Source organism: Chiloscyllium punctatum, chromosome 5 (genome assembly GCF_047496795.1).
Source record: "Chiloscyllium punctatum isolate Juve2018m chromosome 5, sChiPun1.3, whole genome shotgun sequence".
NCBI lineage: Eukaryota > Metazoa > Chordata > Chondrichthyes > Orectolobiformes > Hemiscylliidae > Chiloscyllium > Chiloscyllium punctatum.
The window spans coordinates 106564771-106588670 of NC_092743.1; the positions used below are offsets into that span (position 1 = coordinate 106564771).

A 23900-nucleotide genomic window follows, 5' to 3' on the forward strand; every position below is an offset into this window, starting at 1 on the left:
AAAACACAAGAAGCGAGCCACTTGTGCCCTTGAGCCTGTTCTGTTCTTCAGCTGGGCCATGGCTGACTTTATATTTAACTTTAAGTTTTCACTTTCTGCTTGTAGTCCCCAAGTTCCTTTTTTAATATCCAAAAATCTATTGACCTCCGGCTTCGATAGATTCAATTAGAGCATTCATTTAATTTTGAGTTAAAGTTCCAAAGATCCACAACCCTCTAGATGAAGAAATATATCTTCTCTGCAATCCTAAATTGACCCCCTTTTTTATATTTCTGATTCTCTTCAATTTTTTGAACCTTGACCCTGATCAAGCCCCTTAAGAATTTTATATCTTTCATTGAAATCCTTTTTTCTTTATTTAAACTCCAGGGAACAGAGGCATTGTATACATTACCTCCCTTCATGGGGTAATTCCTTCAATTATTTGGCTATCTCCAGGCTTAGTGACGGTTTGGTTTCTTTCAATCCCAAAATGATGATGTGAATGAGGGTAGCTACCTAATTTTTTTTCTGATCTAACTTGACAAGTCTTGAGTTGACAATCCCCAAAGCAGCCCCAGTACAAATGGATCAGATCTCAGCTCTATAGTCCCATTGTTGTGAACGGTGATAGACAATTAAACAAATCACTGGAGGAGGAAGCCCCACAAGTATACCCAACCTCCATGATGGAAGAGCCCAGCACATCAGTGCAAAAGATAAGGCTGAGCCATTTGCAGCAGTCTTTAGCCAGAAGTGCCGAGTGGATGATCCATCTTGGCCTCTTCCGGTGGTATGCAGCATTACAGATACCATTCTTCAGCCACAAAATCAGAAATTGCTGCAAAGTCTCAGCAGCTCTGGCAGCATCTGTGGAGAGAAATCAGTTAATGTTTTTGGTTCAATGACCCTTTTTCGTAGAGGGAAATTTTGATTTTTCTCCACAGCTGCTGCTAGATCTGCAGAGCCTCTTCTTCAGCAATTTGTCTTTGTTTCCAATTTCCAGCAATTGCAGTTTTTTTTTTCAGTTTTTATTTCAGTTTTTATCCAGTCTTGAACCAATTTGATTCATTCCATGTGATATCAAAAAGGGGCAGAAGCCACTGGATACTGCAAGGGCTATGGGCTGTGATGATCCAGCAACAGTACTGAAGACTTGTGCTCCAGAACTTGCTGCTCCCCTAGCCAATAATTGTCACTCAAGACTCCCCTGGCCAAGCTGTTCCAGTATAGTTACAACATTGGCATCTACCAGACAAGATGGAAAATTGCCCAGGTATGTCCTGTACAGAAGCAGGTGATGGAAGGTGTCATCAATTATGCTACCAAGGAACACCTCAGCAAGAACCTGCTCAGTGACTACCAGTTTGGATTCCACCAGGGCCACTCTGTTCCTGACCTCATTATACCCTTGGTTCAAACACTGATCAAAGCACTGAATTCGGAGATTAAATGAGGTGAGAGTGACTCCCTCAATGTCAAGGTTGGGATGGAGGGGCTGGAAATTCTCCCCTGGTTAGAGTTATACTGAACACTTCGCAAGATGCTCTCATTTGTTGAAGGCCAGTCATCTCTGCTGCAGGACATTCTTGCAAAAATTCCTCAGGATAGTGTCCTAGGTCCAACCACCTTTTTTTTTCTAGCAGTTTCATCAATGATCCTCCCTCCATCATAAGGTCCGAAGTGGATGTTCACGGGCAGACTTCAGCACCATTTGCAGCTTGACGGATACTGAGGCAGTTTATGCTTAAATGCAACAAGACCTGGACAATATCTAGGTTTGGACTGGCAAGTAACATTTTCACTATACAAACACCAGGCAATAACTATCTCCAATAAAACATTGAACAATCTAGCCATCATTCTGTGACATAAAGGCATTACCATTAATGAGTTCTCCTATCAACATCCTGGGGTTACCATTTAAGTAGGAACTCAAATAGATTCATTGCACAAAAATATGGTAGCAACAAGAACAGGTCAGAGGTTAAGAATACTGCCGTGAATAAGTCTTCTCCTGACTCCCCAAAGCCTGTCCACCATTCTGGAGACAAGTGTGAAGGAATATTTCCCACTTGCCTGGATGCATGCAGCTCCAGTAATGCTTGACACCTTCCAGGATAAAGCAGCCATCTTGATTGACACCACATCAATAAACATTTGTCACGCTTCTGCATTCAGTAGCAGCAGTGTGTACCTTTTTTAGACCGCACCTTCCAAACCCACAGCTACTTCCATCTCTAAGGATAAGGGCAGCAGATACATAGGAACACTGTCACCTTCAAGTTCCCCTCCAAACCTCTCCTTTATCCTTATTTGGATTTATATTGTCATTTCTTTGTGTCACTGGGTCAAAATCCTGGAATTCCCTCCCTAATGGCATTGTGGGTCAACCTACAGATATGTAGGTGGTAATGATTCATGAAGGCAGCAAACTACCAACTTCTCAAGGGCAACTAAAGATGACAAATACTTAACCAGCCAGTAATGTCTGTGCCCATGATTTATTGCAACTATTTCACCGTTCTTGTATAAATGACCTGAATTACAACAGACTGTTCAGGCAAACTAGCTATTACTAGCAGTCACTAGTTCAAGGTGAGAGGGGAAAAGTTTTAAGGGAGATGTGTGGAAATTCTTTACGGAGAGAGTGGTGGGTTGCCTTGAATGTGTTGCCAGCAGAGGTGGTAGAGACGGGCACGATACATCTTAGATGATGCTATCGAGACCGATACATGAATGGTAAAAACAATGATTGCAGATGGTGGAAACCAGATTCTGGATTAGAGTGGTGCTGGAAAAGCACAGCTGTTCAGGCAGTATCCAAGGAGCAGGAAAATCGACGTTTTGGGCAAAAGCCCTTCAGGAATACAGGCAGACTGCCTGCAGGGTGGAGAGAGAAATGAGAGGAGGATAGGGGTGGGGAGAAAGTAGCAGAGTACAATGGGTGGATGGGGGTGGGGATGAAGGTGATAGGTCAGAGAGGAGGGTGGAGTGGAAAGGAAGATAGGCAGGTAAGAGAAGTCCATGGGGACTGTGCTGAGGTGGGGGGAGGGGAAATGAGGAAACTGGTGAAGTCCACAGTGATGCCCTGGGGTTGAAGTGTTCAGAGGTGGAAGATGAGGCATTCTTCCTCCAGGTGTTGATACACGAATGGGCAAGGAGCCCATTCTTTGTTCTAGCCATAGATCTGTCATCTACAACATCCTCCCTTTTTTTTTGTCCCCCTCTGGGCAAGTCCTCTCAACAATATTAGAGTGAATACTGCTTACTGCCCTTTGCTCTAAAAGCATGAATACCTTTTGACGTAATAGAGAACAGGTATGACCTTCCTTAGAGTTAAGACCACTAAAATGACACGTTACTCCCCATGGGCCCGATCAATGCTCCATACAGTTGTTAGATGACTTTACACTTTTATACCCCAATCTCTTTGCAACAGGAAAGCAAATCATATGTTGGTTTCTAAGTGCTGTCTGTGTCTGCATGCCCACATTGGGGGAGGTGGGTTAAGCCCTTCAGCCTATTGTCTGATTTAGTTGTATTTCTGCTGAAAGAAAGATTTGACTGATTTTCTCCCACTGCAGTGTGACACACACATCTGTCTGTTTACCTACCAGTTAATTGTGTGACTTCATTGGGTCCTGCTTATTCTCAATGAAACACTTGAAACTGAATATTTTTTTACATCTCTCTAATATAATGAAGTAATAATGATCTTGTGACTCCATTAAGTCTGCTCGAGCTTGTTCTGTGTATTTACAGGGTAAATTTACATTTGGGAAAGAATGTGTTTTTGCAATTTCTTTATAAACTATTTTGACATTTGTTTCCCTGCTTCATTTATAATTACTTTAAGTTTTATTTGATGTTTACCTCCTGAAAGCTATTCACGAAATTTGGATTTCAAAGGCGATTCTAGAGATCTAATTCTGCTTTAGACTCTGCTCCTCGTTCAACTTATTCATTGCAAGCAAATTCCACAGACATGCTTCATATCCCTCTTCTGTAGTTGGAATTGTTTTATTTTGGAAAATGGTCTGCAGTTTTAACATACACTTGTTGCTTATGTCAGGTGGTCCATCCTCTCTCTTTTTTTTTTATTTGCTCTTTATTTTAACAATTGTCTGTAGTGATTTGATGCAACAGAGTGGCTTTTTTTCCCCCAGTCATTTCAGAGAGCAGTTAGGAATTGGTTATGTTGCTATGGGTCTGGAGCCAGAGTGGGAAAGGAAGGCACATGTACTTTTTTTTCCTAAAGGATGTAGTTGATCAACCTTTTTACTGACAGTCATGGTATCAGGCTGCTAAATGGAATCTTCACTGCTGCTCACTGTATGTGTAGTTCAAGTCTGCACCATGCCACAGGATGGGTTTGCTACCTCATCCTGGATGTAGGTAGCTAAGCACTTTCTCAGTATTGTGGGGAAACAGTCCCTTTTCTAAACTCGAAAAGGCTCTTGCTTTTGAGCAAGTAGTAGTTAATTAATTACATGTTAGTGAGCAGTTGGAGGTGTATATGGATACAGTACACACTTAGACTGAGGAGGACCAGACATTAGGTATCACACTTTTTTTTTCAAAATCTTAAGCTGTTGTGCTCACAAGTGCGTATCACATTGTACTGGTGGTGCTTTCAGCACTCCTTCGTATTAACCCATCCACCTTTTTATGACCAGTCCACTGTACAGCTGCTGATGCCAGTTATTCTGGATTAATCAACTGAACTTTAAACCCATTCCTGCTGTGTGTCATGGAATTTGAGCTTGTATCTCCTGGATTACCAGACCAGTAACGATGACAGCATACCCTTTTGGAGATCTCCTATCCTGACCCAACACGTTTTGTTGGTTGCTGAGGGGTAATGTGGTGAACAATTTTGCTTGATTTGTTAACGAATGAGTCAAAACATAAATTAGCCTTAGTTTAGCCATTTAAACTTCTCCCTGCTCCAGGCAAATGCTAGCATCCACTGAATGTCTTTGTGATCCATTTATTTCACAGCTTGTCCTTGCTGTAACTCTAATAACGAAACCTAGTTGGAGCTTTGGGCCATTTTTATTTAAAACAAAAAGCCACCCAAGATCAGTTCTAGGAACAGAATGTGAGGCACTTTTTAAAGAAACTGCTTGCATTTGTATATCACCTTTCAGATCTGCAGCTAGTTCACAGCAAATGTAACATTTCTTTGAAGTGTTGTCACTGTATGATAGGAAACAGTGTGGTAGCAGCAAAAGTCTCAAATAGTGACATGATAATGACCAGATGAACAGCGTGTCAGTGAACATTGCCACCACCCCCCCACCCTCCAAAAGATTGCTGTTCCGTGGGGTTAACCTGATGTACGTGGGCCTGATGACAGTGAATGCAGTAAGCACCACTGATGTTCCAATATCAGAACTGGGGATAGTGTATTATTCGTGGTTTCTGTGCAATAATATCGTAGTAATGCAACAAAGTTCGCATGTTGCTCAACTAGACTCGCCTAGTTAGACCAGCACGGTCCATATCTTGACGAACACTTGTCTACTTCAGACTTGAAGAAACACCACATAACATAACATGAGCATTTCAATTTTGAGCTAAGAGAATTTCATGTGTTAATAGGAATTAGAAACTTGTGCATTCCAGTATTAAAAGATCTCTTTTGCCTAGGAGATGCAATCCTAGGGTTTGTCAATCCTGATTTGTCCCATTCCTGAATTTGAATTATTCCCAGTATTTTATTTGCCAAGAATTTGACCCCTTAAAAATTTTTCTCACATGCTAACTGAATCTGTTTAAAAAATCTAAACTTATTTGAACATTTAATCAAGTTGCTGTCAATGTTTGTTAAAAAGCTATGCAAGAAATGTTGTGGCAAGTCTTTGATTAAATTTGGGGATATCTTGGAGTTCTAAATAAAGTGGAGGGGTATTTTGGCAGCAGTGAACTCTGAACAGTGCAAATTATGGAACTAGGTTCCTTCTGAGTGCTGGGGATATGTAAAGTTTTTTTTTTTGCTTATTGAGCATAGTCTCTGGAATAATTGAAGGTTTACTCTGGTTTAATTTTCAAATACATTCATTCTAAGTGATTAAATTTGTGTAGACTATAGTTTCACTATAAAACTTTTTGATTTTGTTTTTTTTTCTCCAATTCTTCTGTTAAGTATCACTATTGCCAGGAGATGATCTATATCATGGGACAAACATTTTAGAAAGTTGGATATTTTGTTTTTTTTAAAAAAAACAGCCTCTTGCCATTTTTGGAATTTAGCTTTTGTGCAAGAGTAGTTTTATGAACCACCTCCTCCTTGTACTCCATCACTTGTGGCTCTGTGTTCCGCTGACTGGCTCCTTGAGCTCTGGAAGCTTCTCCCTAAACAACTGCTCACCCCAAATCTTCCCCCGACCCCCCCATTTTTTTTTTCTCCTTTTTTGCAAGATGTTCCCCTTTTAAAACCTACCCTTCTAAGCAAACTTGCTGTCACCTGTCCCAAACTCTCCCTACATAGTCCACTGCCAAATTTTGTCTGACCTTTTGTTTTTAATCATACTGTTTGTGTTCAGGAATGTACAAAAACAAGAATTGTACATGTCCAACAACCAGCTTTTTGTGATTTGGGTGGAAATGAACAAGATTGTAATAACAGACTGGAATTAAATTGGCACTGACTAACTTGATGTCTGTATCATGGCCATTTTGTTGAAACGGTTTGAGAGCTGGAAGGAATAGCTACATTTTGTTCAAATGTTCTCTCTTTGATCAGTTGCAGAAAGGCTTGGGATCGGCTGCAAATTGCATGTAAAATTGAAACAACAATTGACCCGAGATGTTAGTCTGCTGCTTTTTAATATAAAAGTTTGAGCTGGTGACCTATAACCACAGCAATGGTTTATCCTTGGGGGAAGCAGTGGCCGAGTGGTGTTATTCCTGATTTGAAGGGCTTATGCCTGAAACGTTGACTCTCCTGCTTGGATGCTGCCTGACCTGCTGCAGTTATCCAGTACCACATTTTTTGACTCTACTGGAGTTTCTGGATTAATAGGAGTGATAATACCACTAATGTTCTGGGGACCTGGGTCAGAATTCCACCATGAAGGCATTGTTGAATTATTTTTTTGTGTGGGAAAACTCATCTTGTTCAGGGCCTGGCCTACATTATGGCTGTGGCTGACTCTTGACTGCCTTCCAGAATGGCCCAGCAAACCACGTGTTGTATTGATCTCTACAAAGTCTCAAAGAAATGAAACTGGACCAACTACGTGGCATCACATCGAGGCACTGGAAATGGCCAGGATTTTCCAGTCTGATGCTGCAAAGTTGTCTTTGCTAACACCGGAGGGCTAGTGCCAAAACTGGGGGAGCTGTCTCGGACTAGTTAAGCAAGAGCCTGACTTTGAGATAAAATCCTTGAATATGACTACAGTTGGTTCTGCTAAAACAGGCTTTTCGTCAATGCCAATTGGCCATAACAACATGATTGAAGAATTTAGGCTTTTTTTTTTGTAGAACATTAACTTTCCTTACCTACATTGGCTCCAACACCATTTCAGGTTCCATTGGTTTGAATGATGCTGCTATGATGTGATTTTTGTGTAGTGTGCGGTTGTAGAGGAACGGGACTATTGCATTAAATCCAAACCGACTGCACGTACAAAGACTCTACCATCATTAGAGATGTCCCGTCTCACGAGCAGGACAGACTCCGCAGAGGTGGCTGCAGAGTGTTATACAGTCAGCAGATGGTTGGCCTGGGAGACCTTCACATTGACTCTGACTCTGGACCTCCTGCAGTTTCATGGCTTCTGTGTAAATGTGGGTAAAGAAATCTGATCACTACATACTGTCCATCCTCCCTCGGCTGATGAATCTGTATTCCTACATGTTTACAACCCCTGTTCTTACCATCCTCAGCACTTTCCCCCAAATAGTTGTTATTCTGGATGGGTGATTTTCATGTCCACCACCACCAAGGAATTGTTTGGCAGTAATGGAGTCAGATGTACAGCACAAAAACAGACCCTTCGGTCTAACCTGTCCATGCTGACCATATATCCCAACTCAATCTAGTTGCATCTGGCCCATATCCCTCCCAATCCTTCTCATTCATATACCTATCTAGCTCATTCCATATATGTACCACCAATTGCATGGAAAAAGTTGTCTCTTAGGTCTCTTTTGTATCTTTCCCCTCTCCCCCCTCGCCCTCTTGCCCTAAACCTATGCCCTTTACTTCTGGACTCCCCTAATCCAGGGAAAAGACTTTGTCTATTTATCCTATCTATGACCCTCATGATTTTAGAAACCTCTATAAGGTCACCTCTCAGCCTCTTACACTCCAGGGAAAACTGACTCAGCCTGTTCAGCCTCTCCCCATAGCTCAAATCCTCCAACTCTGGCAACATCCTTAAAGCTTTTTTTGAACCATTTTCAAGTTTCACAAAGTCTTTCTGATAGGAAGGAGACCAGAATTGTGCGCGATATTCCAACAGTGGCCGAACCAATGTCCTGTACAGCTGCAACACGACCTCCCAACTCCTGTACTCAACACTCTGACCAATAAAGGAAAGCATACCAAACGCCTTCTTCACGATCCTATCCACTTGCAACTCCACTTTCAAGGAGCTATGAACCTGCACTCCAAGGTCTCTTTGTTCAGCAACACTTCCTAGGACCTTTAGCATTTAAGTGTATAAGTCCTGCTAAGATTTGCTTTCCCACAATGCAGCACCTTGCATTTATCTGAATTAAACTCCATCTGCCACTTCTTAGGATCTGGACCAGATGGGCCAATGGGCTGTTGTAATGTGAGGTAACCCTTTTTGCTGTCCACTACACCTCCAATTTTGGTGTCATCTGCAAACTTACTAACTGTACCTCTTATGCTTGCATCCAAATCATTTATGTAAATGACAAAAAGTAGAGGACCGAGCACCGATCCTTGTGGTACTCCACTGGTCACAGACCTCCAGTCTGAAAAACAACTCTCCACCACCATCCTCTGTCTTCTACCTTTTGAGCCAGTTCTGTGTCCAAATGGCTAGTTCTCCCTGCATTCCATGAGATTCCACCTTGCTCACCAGTCTACCATGGGGAACCTTGTCAAATGCCTTGCTGAAGTCCATATAGATCACATCTACTGCTCTGCCCTCCTCAACCCACTTTTTTACTTCTTCAAAAAACCTACTCAAGTTTGTGAGACACTATTTCTCATGCACAAAGCCATGTTTACTATCCCTAATCAGTCCTTGCCTTTCCAAATACATGTACACCCTGTCCCTCAGGATTCCCTCCAACAGTTTGCCCACCACCGACATCAGGCTCACTTGTCTATGATTGTCTGGCTTGTCCTTACCACCTTTCTTAAACAGTGGCACCATGTTAGCCAACCTTCAGTCTTCCGGCACCTCACCTGTGACTATCAATGATATAAATACCTCTGTGAGAGGCCCAGCAATCACTTCTCTAGCTTCCACAGAGTTCAAGGGTACACCTGATCAGGTCCTGGGGATTTATCCACTTTTATGCATTTCAAGACATCCAGCACTATGCCCGTAGTATGGGCATTTTTCAAGATGTCACCATCTATTTCCCTACAGTCTATCTTTCTTGTCCTTTTCCACAGTAAATACTGATGCAAAGTACTAATTTAGTATCTCCCCCATCTTCTGTGGCTCCACACAAAGGGCCACCTTGAGGATCTTTGAGGAGCCCTATTCTCTCCGTAGTTACCCTTTGTATTTAATCTATTGTAAAAAACCCTTTTGGATTCTCCTTTTTAATTCTATTTGCCAAAGCTATCTCATGTCCCCTTTTTTTTTGCACTCCTGATTTCCCTCTTAAATATACTCCTACTGACTTTGTACTCTTTTCTAAGGATTCACTTCATCTATCCTGTCTATACCTGACATATGCTTCCTTTTTTCTTAACCAAACCCTCAATTTCTTTAGTCATCCAACATTCCCTATACCTACCAGCCTTCCCTTTTACCCTAACGGGAATATACTGTCTCTAAACACTTAACTCATTTCTGAAGGCTTCTCGTTTTGGAATGCTTCCCATTTTCCAGCCGTCTCGTTACCTGCAAACATCTGCCCCCAATCAGCTTTTGAAAGTCTTGCCTAATACTGTCAAAATTGACCTTTCTCCAATTTAGAACTTCAACTTTTAGATCTGGTCTATATCTTCTTCATCACTATTTTAAATCTAAGAATTATGGTCACTGACACCTCCGTCACCTGCCCTGCCTTATTTTCCAAGTACGACTGATTTTGAGCTGGTTGGGTCCTCCAGTTCCAAGTTGATTGGGTTTGTGGCAGGTGGTAAGTGAATCAACAAGGAAAAAAAAACATTTAAGCTAATCATCGTCAATCTGCTGGCCAGAGAAGTATCTGCCCATGACTGAAGTGGTAAGAGTCCTTGTGGAAATGAAGTCCAGCGCTCTCATTTTGGTGAACTCTCCATTGTGTGGTTCTATCACACAAGTGGGACAGACTTTGAACAGATCTAGTAACTCAAGATTGGGATATTCATAAGGTGCTGTGGGCCATCAACAGCAACAGAATCCTATCCAAAACAATATGCAGTAACCTGGCTCCACAAATATCCCCATCCTCCATGATGGAAGAGCCCAGCACGAGTGCAAAAGATAAGACCGAAACATTTGCAGCAATCTTCAACCAGATTTTCTCTCTTAATGCAAAATGTAAGCACACAAAGCTTGAAGATCATTAAAGCAGGGATTCCACTGGCATCAGTTCTTTAATTATAATTTGCCACTTACGTGTAAACTAATAAAACAGTTTTTATGAAGTCTATAGTTCACACGATTAGAGGGATTTACTTTTTTCTGCTTTTACAGACTTCAAGGTGGGTGTGTAGTGGTTGTGGTACCTAGATGCATAAGTCAATGCTTTGACACACTGCAGAAAGTGGCAGAGTTTGAGAGGAATATTAGTTATCTAGCTGCTGTATGTTCTTCGGTTAATTGTGGTGAGCAAATTTCCAAGTTTTTGGTCTAAAGTAAACCAGCAAAATACGAGCACTGCACAGGCCTGTGAATATCATGAGATGCTAGTAACAAGTCCTGAAAGAGAAACTGTATTGATAGTTTAAATCACAAATGCATTATCTGTGACAGATGTCATTTGGGGGCCTTTTTAAAAAATCTTTCTAGTTGGTGACACCACATTTATCCTGCTCCAAAACAAGATGCCCAAATTCCAATTCTTGATTTAAATCTTATACGTCCATGAATATAACTTTTATTTTATTACAAGTGTCAAGTGAGATTGGTAACTTAATCTTAGACTGCTGGGAACTAGACTGAAATTGCCTGTATTGCCTGGCTCGGAGTGCTTTTCCAGCCTTTATCCAAGGCTAGAGTTAACATCAGATTGCAGAAATATAATAGTACTCTTAACTTTAACCTGCAGTTGGAATACTTATTTCCTGCAGTGTGAAGTGTTGATTTTGCTAAGGTATTTTTCATGGGTGGCAGCTTTTATTTGGCTTTTTAATTCCCCGCAAGCCCTCTAGAATGGATCTCTGGGATGAAGCATTTAGTTCCCTTTTTTTTGCTTAAAATACTGACCTCCCGGAAATCTAAACAGTATCTCTTGAATTACTGGAATAATAGAGATTCTGATATTAAGGGTATCATAGTCTTGTGGGGCAGGCTGGATCACAGGATTATCTTTGGTACACTAACACTTTTCGTGTACGGAGTCCACACAAAATATTTTGTCACTTCTGTAGACTGGGATAAATTTGAATGTCCAAGATGGGTTGAATTGATGCAATAACTTACCATAGCACAGTCAAATCCAGCTAGCCTCTTCAAAGTAAACACTAATACCAACAGTGCTGCAAGGCTATTCCACATTCCCAGGAGATTGGTGGTTCATTGGCAGCACTCTTGTGCATAGCTGTGATGACTGACTACCCCTGCCATCTGAAGCATGTGGGCAATAGTGGAGCAACTCTGTTTAGTTCTTGCTGAGAAAATCAGTCATATGGATGTGCCAGCTCGCTATGGTAGTGAGCTGCTGTGCATGATGCTGGTCATTGGCATGATCTTTTAAGTGTAGGCCCTGTAGTTTCCTATCTGGTTTAATGTGGTCACAGGCAAACCATTTTCTGAAGTCTCCTTTTGTTTAAGATATAGTGATTAGCAAGTAGTTACAGATTATGTTGATGATCAATATTGTTAGGAAACTGAGGACCACCAGATGTTGAGTCTTACTCGTTCAATCCTTGTGTTCTGCCCACAATTCCACATGAAATCATTTTGAGACTAGTGCCTTTAACATTCCTCAGTACTGACTCTTTCAGAATCTTGTGCAAAACTGTACACCTTCTCTCTGAAGGATATTTTGAGAGATTCTGTCTGTGATCATTGTTTTATGTTTTTTTTCAGAAGAGGAAGGGATGAAGGAAATGCTGTGGAAGCATAATGCGAACGTTTTGGGGGAAGGTCCAAAACTGGAAATTTGCACCACCTTTACATAAATGCGTAATTCAGTGTAGTGCTGAGGGAATGCTTCCCTGTCAGAGGTCTCACTTCTGGGTGAGACAGTAAATTAATCCCATGGCACCATATGAAGAATAGGGGTGTGGTCCTGGAGCCAATATTTATCACTTACCCAGCATCACTAATAGAATAACTGGATATAATCACCTTTTTTGTGTTTGGGAGTTTTGGGCTATAAAAATTTGTGTTTACTACATTGACTATAAACTCTCTCCTTTTTTTTTAAAAGACATGATGAAAGGGTTCAATAGAAATGCAAGCTTCTATTCTGTTCTTGAGCAGGAATTATACCATGGGTACAGATTTCATTGGAACTGAAATGGAGGACATAAATATTCTTTGGTCTTGTGGGAAAATGGAGTGACTCCTATTTCATAATCACATAGCAATGAATGAATAGGAAGGGATAGCAATGGTAAGATTGAATGTTGTTAGAGAGAAATTGGTGGGAAATCCAGATGGCAGATCTCTATGAATGGAACATAAGAAAATGAATAACCCATAATCCCATTGTTTGCCTGCATTCTAGATCATGGTTAGTCATCTCAATGTCATTTCTCTGTACTATTTCCATCTTTTTTTTTTAAATTGTCATTAGTAACTACAAGTTTACAAACTTCCTTTATGAATCTGCTCAATTGTTGAGCTTCCACAACACACTCTGGAGTAGCGGATTCCAAACATTCGCCTGAAGAGATTTTCTCATCTCTACCTTTTTTTTAATGGTCTGTCACGTGGCTCCAGAATCAGCAGCTATCAGGAAATGTCCTGTTAATATCCACCCTGTTACATTCTAAGTTTCAATGAGGTGTTCTCTCATTCTTTAAAATCTGAGCGAATGTTGACCCAATTTCTTGAATCTCTCGTAAAACAATCCGAGTGATTTATGGATTAACTTGGTGAACCTCGATTGCACTCAGTTGATAGCCTGTACACCTGACCTTGGATAAGGAGATCAAACTACGTACACAGTACTCCAGGTGAGGTCTGCCCAAAGCTGCATACAATTGCAGCAAGATATTTTGTATTCCTGTACTCCATTCCCTGTGAAAATGAAATACCAAAATGCAATTTGCCTTTCTAGTTGCTTGCTGAACCTGCAAGTTAATTTTTACTGACGCCTGGATGAAAACACCTTTTGGACATCTGCATTTCCCACCCCTTTTCACTTTACTTATACAATAGTGAAAAACTTTACATTTAATTACATTACATTCCACTTAGTCTGTCCATACCCTCTTAAAACTGCCTTGCACCTTCTTGCTAACTTACATTCCCACCGTCATCTTTGAAGATGTAGAGTCACTGTTTAGTTTCTCCTCCATTTTTTTTTCTCTCTACAGTACTTCACTAAATTCTTCTGTCCCACCTATAACATGCCCACATTTATCACTGCTAATCACCTTTCTTTTCATCTATCAATAGAAACGTTTTTACTGTCTGACGTTGTCATGTCCACATATTAAAAGTCTCTAACCTGCCCCACAAACGATCCCAATGCCTCCTAACTCAAATGTTTTTTTTATTCTGTACTCATTTAGCAGCTGTGTTTTAATCACTCCATTCTCCTGTTCCTTTGTTTACCAGTATGTGGGAGTAATCATAATATTACTGCTTTGGAGATCACTCTCTTCAATCTTCTTACTAATTCTTTTGAAATCTGATGTTAGGATCTCTTGCCCTTTCCTCTCTAAATCTTTATTGCCGTCATGGACTGCAACCTATGCCTGTCCACCCCTTTCCCCAGAGCAATGTCCTGTACTTGTTCTGTAACATGATTGTCAATGTCCCAGCTATCATGTTTGAGCCTTTCTGACAAGTGGCCAGACCAGCCAAGTGCCGTTGAGTCCATAGCCCTTGTGTGGGTTACCATGCTTATGCTCAGTATCTATTATGAAAGATAGCTTGTGCTGATGAGAGATTGCGACCCCCTTGGCATCCGGTTTGAATCTGTATTGTTGCTTATTGTGTATTGTCATTTCAATCATTCAGCCACTAACTTTTGATCATCCCCTTTTACTCCTTTACTTCAGTTTCTATTCTCATCATCCTGTGCCTTCTGCAGCCTAGTCGATGCTGACCAATCCCTGCCCTGCAGTCCTCGTTGACTAGTATTTGTTCTTGGTAAAATTTCAAGGCATTAGATTGTGATGTTATGTAAAGGTTTCTGTGTTGGAAACTGGTCATTTCAGTCCAACACATTTTCAATGCTAATGATTGTACTCCGCACAAGCCGCCTCCCACTCTACTCCATCTAATCCCAACCTGATTCCATTCTGCATTGGATGTTTATCCAGCTTTACCTTAAAACATGTGCAATTTGCCTCAACTACTTCAATGTGGTAGCAGGTTCCACATGTTCAACATGATGTTCATTTTGATGGTTAGTGTTAAGGCAACAGTTTAGTCTGTTCGATTACTTGCGGTTCTGCTGGATATGACCCTGTGAATAATATAAATGGAAGAAGTTACTATACAGTGACCTGAAAAGCATTTGTCTTCAACTTTTTGGTAGATTTTTCTTTGAACTTGTGTTAAAATACCTTTTCTCTATTGGCCTTTTACACAGCGAGTGGTTTAGGATCTCGAATACAGTGTGTTGCGGCTGCAGGCTTGATTTTGGCTTTCAAAAGGAAATTGGATAATTGAGAGAATTTTTGTAGGGTTTTGGGAAAACATAGATGAGCAGTTCTGGGTGAGAGAGTGTCCCAAAGAATGGGACATGACAGGCTAAAGACTACTTTTTTGTGCTGTAACCCTCATGATCTTATTCCTTTGTTTTCCACAGCAAACACTGGACCATACCCAATCTGTAAGGGCTGCTTGCTTTGTTCCAAGGATAATGGGTGTCTTAGCTGTCAGCAGAAATTATTCTTCTTCCTTCGACGACAAGGCATGCGGCAGTATGGAGAGTGCCTGCACTCTTGTCCATCAGGATATTATGGCGTGCGTGCGCCTGAGATGAACAGATGTGCAAGTAAGTTTTTTTTTGCTTGACTATATTTGACACTGGATGAAGGGTAGCTTTCACTTTCTTGTTTTCCCCAGCCAATATTCAGACTTTCTCCAAAACTGCCCTGATACTCTTGTATTTAAATTTGTCCCAAAAAACAACTTTTATTCAATGCTGACAATGTTGGAAATCTCAAAGGAACAATACCCAGTAGTTCAGGCAGAATTAATAATGAGCAAAATGGTTAATGTTGAAGGTTAAAAACATTTTAATTGGAATTTATTTTTACTCTGGAAACATGTTGCAAAACACTTTTTTTTACTTCACTGATCAAACGAGTTTGAAAATTCAGATTTACTTTCTTCCTTGAACAACTGTAATATTTCTTGATCTGAAATATTTTGGAAGTCTGATTTGATGAATTGCTCGTGCTGTGTTTGGAAAGTTATTGATTCATATTTTCTCCTGAATAATCAAGGAATGTAATATCTTTGGGCATCAGTTATGCTGTCTTTTTCTAATTTTGATATTACTGTGTAATGTTTAAATTTTCTTTACTCTGCATTTTATAAAGACTACTATCCTCTTTAAATTCTACTGTGCTTTTGCTGTTAATGTGATCCCTTTGACTGGTTTACATTTGCTGAGCAGTAGAAAGGAGTTAATGGGATCTATCTTTGCCCCTCAGTTGTGTCTCTTGCAGTTTTTACCTCCCTCTTTTTCCTATAGTCTTTTTTTAAAAAAATATTGCTGTATGTGAACTGTCATGTTCTTTCTCCTTCTCTCTCCCTCCCATCTCTTTCTGTGCCCCCCCCCCCCCCCCCCCCGCTCTCGTTAAGCTCGTCTCATTAATGGTGACTGTAAATCATTCCAAATTCGCCAAATAGATGAGTATTTACCATGCCTGTTCTGAGGAAGAAAATCTACCATTGTTGCCTGATCAGGCAACATGACTCCAGACCCATAGCAATCTGGTTGACTCTGGCTTGCCAGGTCTTTTCAGAAGGCAGTTATTTCAGTTGTATCAAAACATTGAGACATCTAGAAGGAATAAAATTGTCATTGGTCTACGCATTGAAACTGATCACATCACAGCTAGACACTGCTTCACAACATCTGGTGGCTCATGCCAATGTTGAGTTTTCCCATGGATGACTCAAGCAATGGCAGAGTTAAACTCATGGGATTGTACTTGCCCAAAACACCCAGAGGAATGGTGATGGCATTGTTTTGGGCTATGTTCTGTCCCACTGGCAAGACAATTCCAGCAGAGGAGGTGGTACAGAGGTATACAATCTGGAGAGTGTTGCTCTTGGATTCTTCAACATTGAGACTGCATCTCACGAAATCTCATTGCATCAGGTCAAATCTGGGGAAAGAACATCGCTGATTCCCACCTACATCTGCACCATACTTCTCTATGCTCAATGCTGCTTGAACGAAGCACTGAAGATGGAAAGGGAAGAAATGCACTCTTGCTGGGGGACTTCAATCTCCATTATAAAGAGTGGTTCAACAGCACTACTACTAGCCTGAGCTGCCCAGGTCTTGAATGATGTTACTGCTAGACTGGGTCTGTGGTAGGGAAAAACATGTAATTGCTTCCCATCCTCTCCAATCTGCTTGCTGCAGAGGCATCTGTTTATGACAGTATTGGTAAAAGTGACCATTGCATAGACCTTGTAGAGACAATTCCATCTTGTTAAAAATTGCTATTGTGCTGTGTGGCACAGTCACCATGCTAAAAGAGATTTACAATTGATCTAGCAACTTCAGACTGGACTTACATGAGGTTCTGTGGGCCAGAAGCAGCAGCAGAATTGTACTGTAATGCATTCTGCAATGCCATGATTCAGTATATCCCTCACTCTACCATTTAACATCAATCCTATTTCAATAAAGTGTGCAGGAAAGCATGGCTAGAAATAAGGTGTCAACCTGGTGAAGCTATAACACAGGACTACTTGCATGTTGGTGCTGCTGTTTTCTAATATAGAGTTGAGCCACACCACAACCAGTGAATCCGATTAAAAGCTCTGCAGTCCTGCTCCATTCTGTTGTGAATTTGGTGTACAGTTAAATAACTAATGAGAAGAAATCGCATCCATAATGATGGGGGTGCCCAACACTTGTGGCAATCCTGACCCAAAAGAGTTGAGTGATGCCTGGCCAGTATTGCAGCTTGCTTCAGGCAACTTGACTCACTCCACATGATATTAAGAAACTGTTGGAGGCACTGGATACTGTATAGTCCCTGACAGCATTCTGGCTAATGAAGTAATCATGCCTGCATTTGACGAGATTCATACAATATCCAGGCATGAGTTGATGAGAGGCAACTAACCTTCATAGTGTCAGGCAATGAACAGTTCCATCATTAATACTATTCATTGCCCATTGACTTTGACTGGCATTGTTGAATTCTCCACTGCCAACATCCTGCAGGTTACCAAAGACTAGAAATTGAACTGGACTAGCTATGTGAAAACTGACTAACGAGCAGGTAGAACAAGGCATTACAGTGCAGTACAGGCCCATTTTGGCCCTTTTCTTTTCTTGTTGTGCTGACCTGTGGAACCAATCTGAAGCCTAAGTTTAAAAATCATGCAACACTAGGTTATAGTCCAACAGGTTTATTTGGAAGTGCAGATTTCAGAGCGCCACTCCTTTTGTCAGGTGGTTGTGGAGGTTAAGATCATGCTCACAGAATTCTATCCTATAATATTCCATTTTCATCCATATGTTTATCCAATGACCATCTAAATGCCCTTTAAATTTGGCGAGTCCACTGATGTTGCAGGCAGTGCATTCCACGCCTCTACTACTGAGTGAAGAAACTATCTCTGACATCTGTCCTGTATATGTCACCCCTCAATTTAAAGCTATGTCCTCTCATGTTAGCCATCACCATCTGAGGAAAAAGGCTGTCACTGTCCAACTGATCTAACTCTCTGATTATCTTTGTATGCCTCAATTAAGTCACCTCTCCACCTTCTCTCTAATGAAAACAGCCTCAAGTCCCTCAGCCTTTCCTTGTAAGATCTTCTCTCCATACCTGGCAACATCCTAGTAAATCTTTTTTTTTAATAAATTTCCAAAGCTTCTACATCCATCCTATAATGCAGTGACCAGAACTGCACTCGCTACAGTTGTACTTCAAGTATTATGACCTTGTGGCTCCGAAACTCAAACCCTCTACCAATAAAAGCTAACACCGTATGCCTTGCCAACCTGATCAACCTGGGTGGCAACTTGCAGGGATCTAATACATGGAATCTCTGCTCATCCATGCTACCAGGTCAGAGGCTGGAGTGAGTGACTCCCTCCTGACTGTCTTCACGTTTATACAGTGTGATCGAATGCTCCCACTCACCTGGATGAGGTCCAACAACGCTAAGTCCAATGTGAACCAGGACAAAGCAACTTTCTTGATTCACCACCTCTAACATCGTGCCCCCTCCCCAACCAATACACAGTGAACCATCTACACTGAGCTGTGCAGTAACATGTCAAGGCTTTCAGCAGCATCCATTAACCCAGCAATCTCCACCACCTTGAAATAGGAGGACAACAGACACAGGCAAATTCTACCACCACCATTCTTCTCTCCTAACTCTGCATAGTCCAGCTTTGGGACTGTTGGTACAGTTCTTGCCAATTGCATTGGGCTGGTAAAGGCCTCTGCCCATGGGTTGCAGCAATCCAAGGTGGCACAACCAGGGATGAGAAATAATTGCTGACCTTGCTGGCAATGTTGAAATCCTGTGAATGCTTACTTTTCAAAAAAAAACACTTGCATAGGTCATGTCAGACAGCTGGTGGGGACTTTGTAAAGAAGTACGTACTTCGTTTTAATTTTCAACAATATTCAAAATAAACTTTTTATTTCCCTCTGGGTAATTTAGGTTTTGTGACCAGTTTTCAAAATAAACTCTGGGAGAAGTAGAGGCTTTAAATTGAGAATTAATTTATACTGGATTGGACGCACCCCTAAGGATTTGGTGCTCAGACAATGCATCAGTGTTTAAGTTGCAGGAGAGTTGCTCCTTCATGCTCCTATACCATTTGAGCTTTACCATGTAACATAAACTATTGAGATGCAGGGAGGTTTCTGGCAGTGATTGAATGAACAAATTATGGAAGGGGATGTGAGGTGAGAAATATTTTCAGGGAAAATCTGGGAGCAATCTTGGGAGATGATGGGATTTAACCCTTCAATTGCCATGACTTGGTGTATTTAATTCCTGCTGAAGTTGTTTCATGTGGGAGATGAATGATCAATAATTGAAGGAGTGGCAAATTAATGTTCCAGTAATTTGTTTTATTTGGGGAAGACTTTTTTGCTGTTTCATTGTATGTAAGTCTGTTGTTCAGATGTGTATTTTCTTCAAGTCCTAGTTAAAATGCTTACTAAAATGCCTTTTTGTGTGTGGAACTGTTCTCTCTACCCTGTCCCTTTTACTTGCCAACAGTTTGTTTTAGATGTATCCTGACTATCATCCCACAGGTGACATCTTGAGAAACATGAGCATTTGTTTAAACAATCTTTAATTTATTGATGTGATTTTAAAATCAATTTAGTATTAATTGTGGTGCCAACTACAGTTTCTATACAGACTTAACAAACTATCTCCTAGATGAAACATAAACAGCTATATTTCTCATGAAGTTCTTTCCTGTTAATCATTTTGCTCTCTGCTTTGTGAAGCAGCTAGTTGCACAGTTTTGAATTGTCTGAAGGGTTGAAAATAAATTCTTAAAAACCAACAATAACTTGCATTTACATAGTACCTTTTTAAATTCTTAAACACCCAAACCTTTTACGCTGGGATACAAGACTTGGACAGCCATCTCCAAAAGCTTGGTCAAACAGTTAGGTTTAGAGGAGCATCTGAAAGGATGGAAGGGGTAGAGGGGTTCAGCGAAGGAATTCCATGTCTTAGAGGCCAAGTATGTGGTAATGACAGAGTGAAGGAAATTGGGAATCGACCATAGGCTGGACTTGGAGTAGTAGAAATATTGGCAGGCTGCTGATGGGCAAGTTACCAATTTAGGGAAATGTGGAGGGAGCATCATCATGTTAACACATTGGATGGCCACTCCAGATTTCTTAATGCCATTTAAGCAACAGGACATTAAGTTGGGCACCTTTACCAAAAACCTACAATCATAAAATCTATTGCAGAAAGTATGTAGCTTGAAGTAATTGAGGCCCTGGCCCATTGAAGAGTTAACTGCTAATCCTGCAACAATGACATCTGGTTCTGTTACTCCTCTAAACATCCACATGGTCTTGACCAATCATCCACAAAACAAACGTTCAAATTTCACTGTGGGAGTTTTGTGAATTCAGACCTTGTTTCCTTTCTAGTTGGCTTTAAAATATTCTGGCTTGTGTACCAACTCACCTGGTTTGTGATGTCCTCATTCAAGGGTTAAGCTGCCTACTGTACTTCCCCAATGTGGTCAACATGCGACTCTGCCAGTTTGCTCAGGCTCGAGAGACAGAAAAAGTGGTGTGTCACCATAAGGACTGCAGTTCAAAAAGGAGGCACTTTGTTGCCAATGAATGCCAATTGTGTAAGTGACCCCCCACATCCCAGGCCTTTTTCCATGCCTCCTTTTTAAAAAACTTTAATTGTTACAGTTCCATAGAGGAATTGTTCCCAACTCTCTCTCGCCATTATCACTCCCCTTTCATCAGCATCATAGAGATGTACAGCATAGAAACCAGACCCTTCAGTCCAACCTGTCCATGCCAACCAGATATCCCAACCCAATCTAGTCCCATCTGCCAGCACCTGGCCCATATTTCTCCAAACCCTTCCTATTCCTATATCCATCCAAATGCCTCTTTAAAAGTTGCAATTGTACCAGCCGCCTCCACTTCCTCTGGCAGCTCATTCCATACACTCACCAACCTCTGCGTGAAAAAGTTGCCCCTTGGGTCTCTTTTATATCTTTCCCCTCTGCCCTAAACCTATGCCCTCTTAGTCTGGACTCCCCCATCCCAAGGAAAAGAGTTTGTCGACTTTTCCTATCTATGCTTCTCATGATAAACCTCTACAAGGTCACCCCCTCAGCCTCCACTCCAGGGAAAACCGTCCTATCCTATTCAACCTCTCCCTATAGCTCAAATCCTCCGACCCTGGCATCATCCTTGTAAACCTTTTCTGAACCCTTTCAAATTTCACAACACTCTTCCGATAGGAGACCAGAATTACAAAAGTCCAACAGTGACCTAACCAACATACTGTACAGCTGCAACATGACCTCTCAACTCCTGTACTCAATACTCTGACCAATAAAGGAAAGCATACCAAACGCCAGGCACATTTGCTATCTTAGCTCCTTGAAAGTAGAGTCGCAAGTAGATATGAACCTGCACGCCAAGGTCTCTTTGTTCAGCAACACTCCCTAGGACCTTACCATTAAGTGTATAAGTCCTGTTAAGATTTGCTTTCCCAAAATGCAGCACCTCACATTTATCTGAATTGAACTTCATCTGCCACTCCTTAGCCCATTGGCCCACCTGATCAAGATCCCATTTGTAATCAGAGATAATCTTCTTCACTGTCCACTACACCTCCAATTTTGGTGTCACCTGCCAGCTTGCTAACTATACCTCCTATGTTCACATCCAAATCATTTATGTAAATGACAAAAACTAGTGGACCCAGCACTGATCCTTGCGGCACTCCACTGGTCATAGGCCTCCAGTCTGAAAGGCAACCCTCCACCACCACCCTCTGTCTTCTACCTTTTGAGCCAGTTCTGTATCCAAATGGCTAGTTTGCCCTGTATTCGGTGAGATCCAACCTTACTAACCAGTTTCCCATTGGGAACCTTGTTGAACGCCTTACTGAAGTCCATATAGATCACATCTACCACTCTGCCCTCTTAGTTTTTTGAAGAAGTAACATAGTCAAGTTTGTGAGACATGATTTCCCACGCACAAAGCCATGTTGACTATCCCTAATCAGTCCTTGCATTTCCAAATACATGTACATCCTGTCCCTCAGGATTCCCTCCAACAACTTGTCCATCACTGACGACATCAGGCTCACTCGTCTATAATTCCCTGGCTTGTCCTTTTTTACCTCCCTTTCTTAAACAGTGGTACCATGTTAGCTAACCTCCAGTCTTCCGGCACCTCACCTGTGACTGTCGACAATATAAGTATCTCAAAGGGCCCAGTAATCACTTCCCTAGTTCTGAGTTCTAGGGTACACTTGATTAGGTCTTGGGTATTTATCTACCTTTTTTTATGCATTTCAGGACATCCAGCACTATTACCTTTTTTAATGTGGGCATTTTTCAAGACGTCGCCCTCTATTTTCCTACATTCTAAATTCCAAGTCCTTTTCCACAGTAAACACTGATGCAAAACACTTGTTTAGTGTCTTCCTCATCTCCTGTGGCTCCACACAAAGGCTGTCTTGCTGATTTTTAAGGGTTTTTTTGTCCTTAGTTACTCTTTTGTCCTTTTTAATGTATTTGTAAAAACCCTTTGGATTCTCCTTAATTCTGTTTGCCAAAGCTACCTCATGTCTCCTTTTGGCCCACCTGATTTTTCTCTCCAGTATACTCATCCTGCCTTTTATACTTTTCACTCACTAAATCCTGTTTATATCTGACATATGCTTCCACCTTTTTCTACACCAAACCCTCAATTTCTTCCATCATTTCAGGATCCCCTACACTTACCAGCCTCTCCTTTTCACCCTAACAGGAATATACTGTCTCTGGACTCTTATCTCATTTTCTGAAGGCTTCCCACTTTCCAAAGCTGTAACATTTTGCCTGTGAACATCTGCACCCAATCAGCTTTGAAATTTCTTGCCTAATACCGTCAAAATTAGCCTTTCTCCAATTTAGAACTTCAACTTTTAGATCTGGTCTATCCTTTTAAAATAGTGATGGAAAATGAATAGAATTATGGCTCTCTCTTCTTCCCCACCCCCCCACTGACACCTCAGTCACCTGCCCTGCCTTATTTCCCAAGAGTAGGTCAAGTTTTGCATCTTCTCTAGGTACATCCACATACTGAATCAGAAAATTGTCTTGTACACACTTCAGAAATTCCTCTCCATCTAAACCTTTAACACTATGGCAGTCCCAGTTGATGTTTGGAAAGTTAAAATCCCCTACCATAACTACCCTATTATTCTTACAGGTAGCTGAGAGCTCCTTACAAGTTTGTTTCTCAATTTCCCTCTGACTATTGGGGAGTCTATAAATACAATCCCAATAAGGTGATCATCCCTTTCTTGTCAGTTCCACCCAAGTGACTTCCCTGGATGTATTGCCAGGAATATCCACCCTCTGTACAGCAGTAATGCTATCCCTTAACAAAAATGCCTCTTGCCCCCATTTCTATTCATCCTGGAACATTAAGCTGCCAGTCCTTTCCATCCCTGAGCCATGTTTCTGTAATTGCTATGATATCC

General features: G+C 41.2%; 1 protein-coding gene across 2 annotated transcripts in view; it reads left to right on the top strand.

Moving 5' to 3' along the window:
* The window catches only part of rspo2 (R-spondin 2), a 128702-nt gene that overhangs the window by 39193 nt on the left and 65609 nt on the right, over positions 1-23900 (top strand). For both annotated transcript variants that reach the window (XM_072570993.1, XM_072570992.1), the window contains exon 3: positions 15286-15474. In XM_072570993.1, the coding sequence (XP_072427094.1) occupies positions 15286-15474 (189 nt within the window). The remainder of the gene's footprint in view (positions 1-15285; positions 15475-23900) is intronic.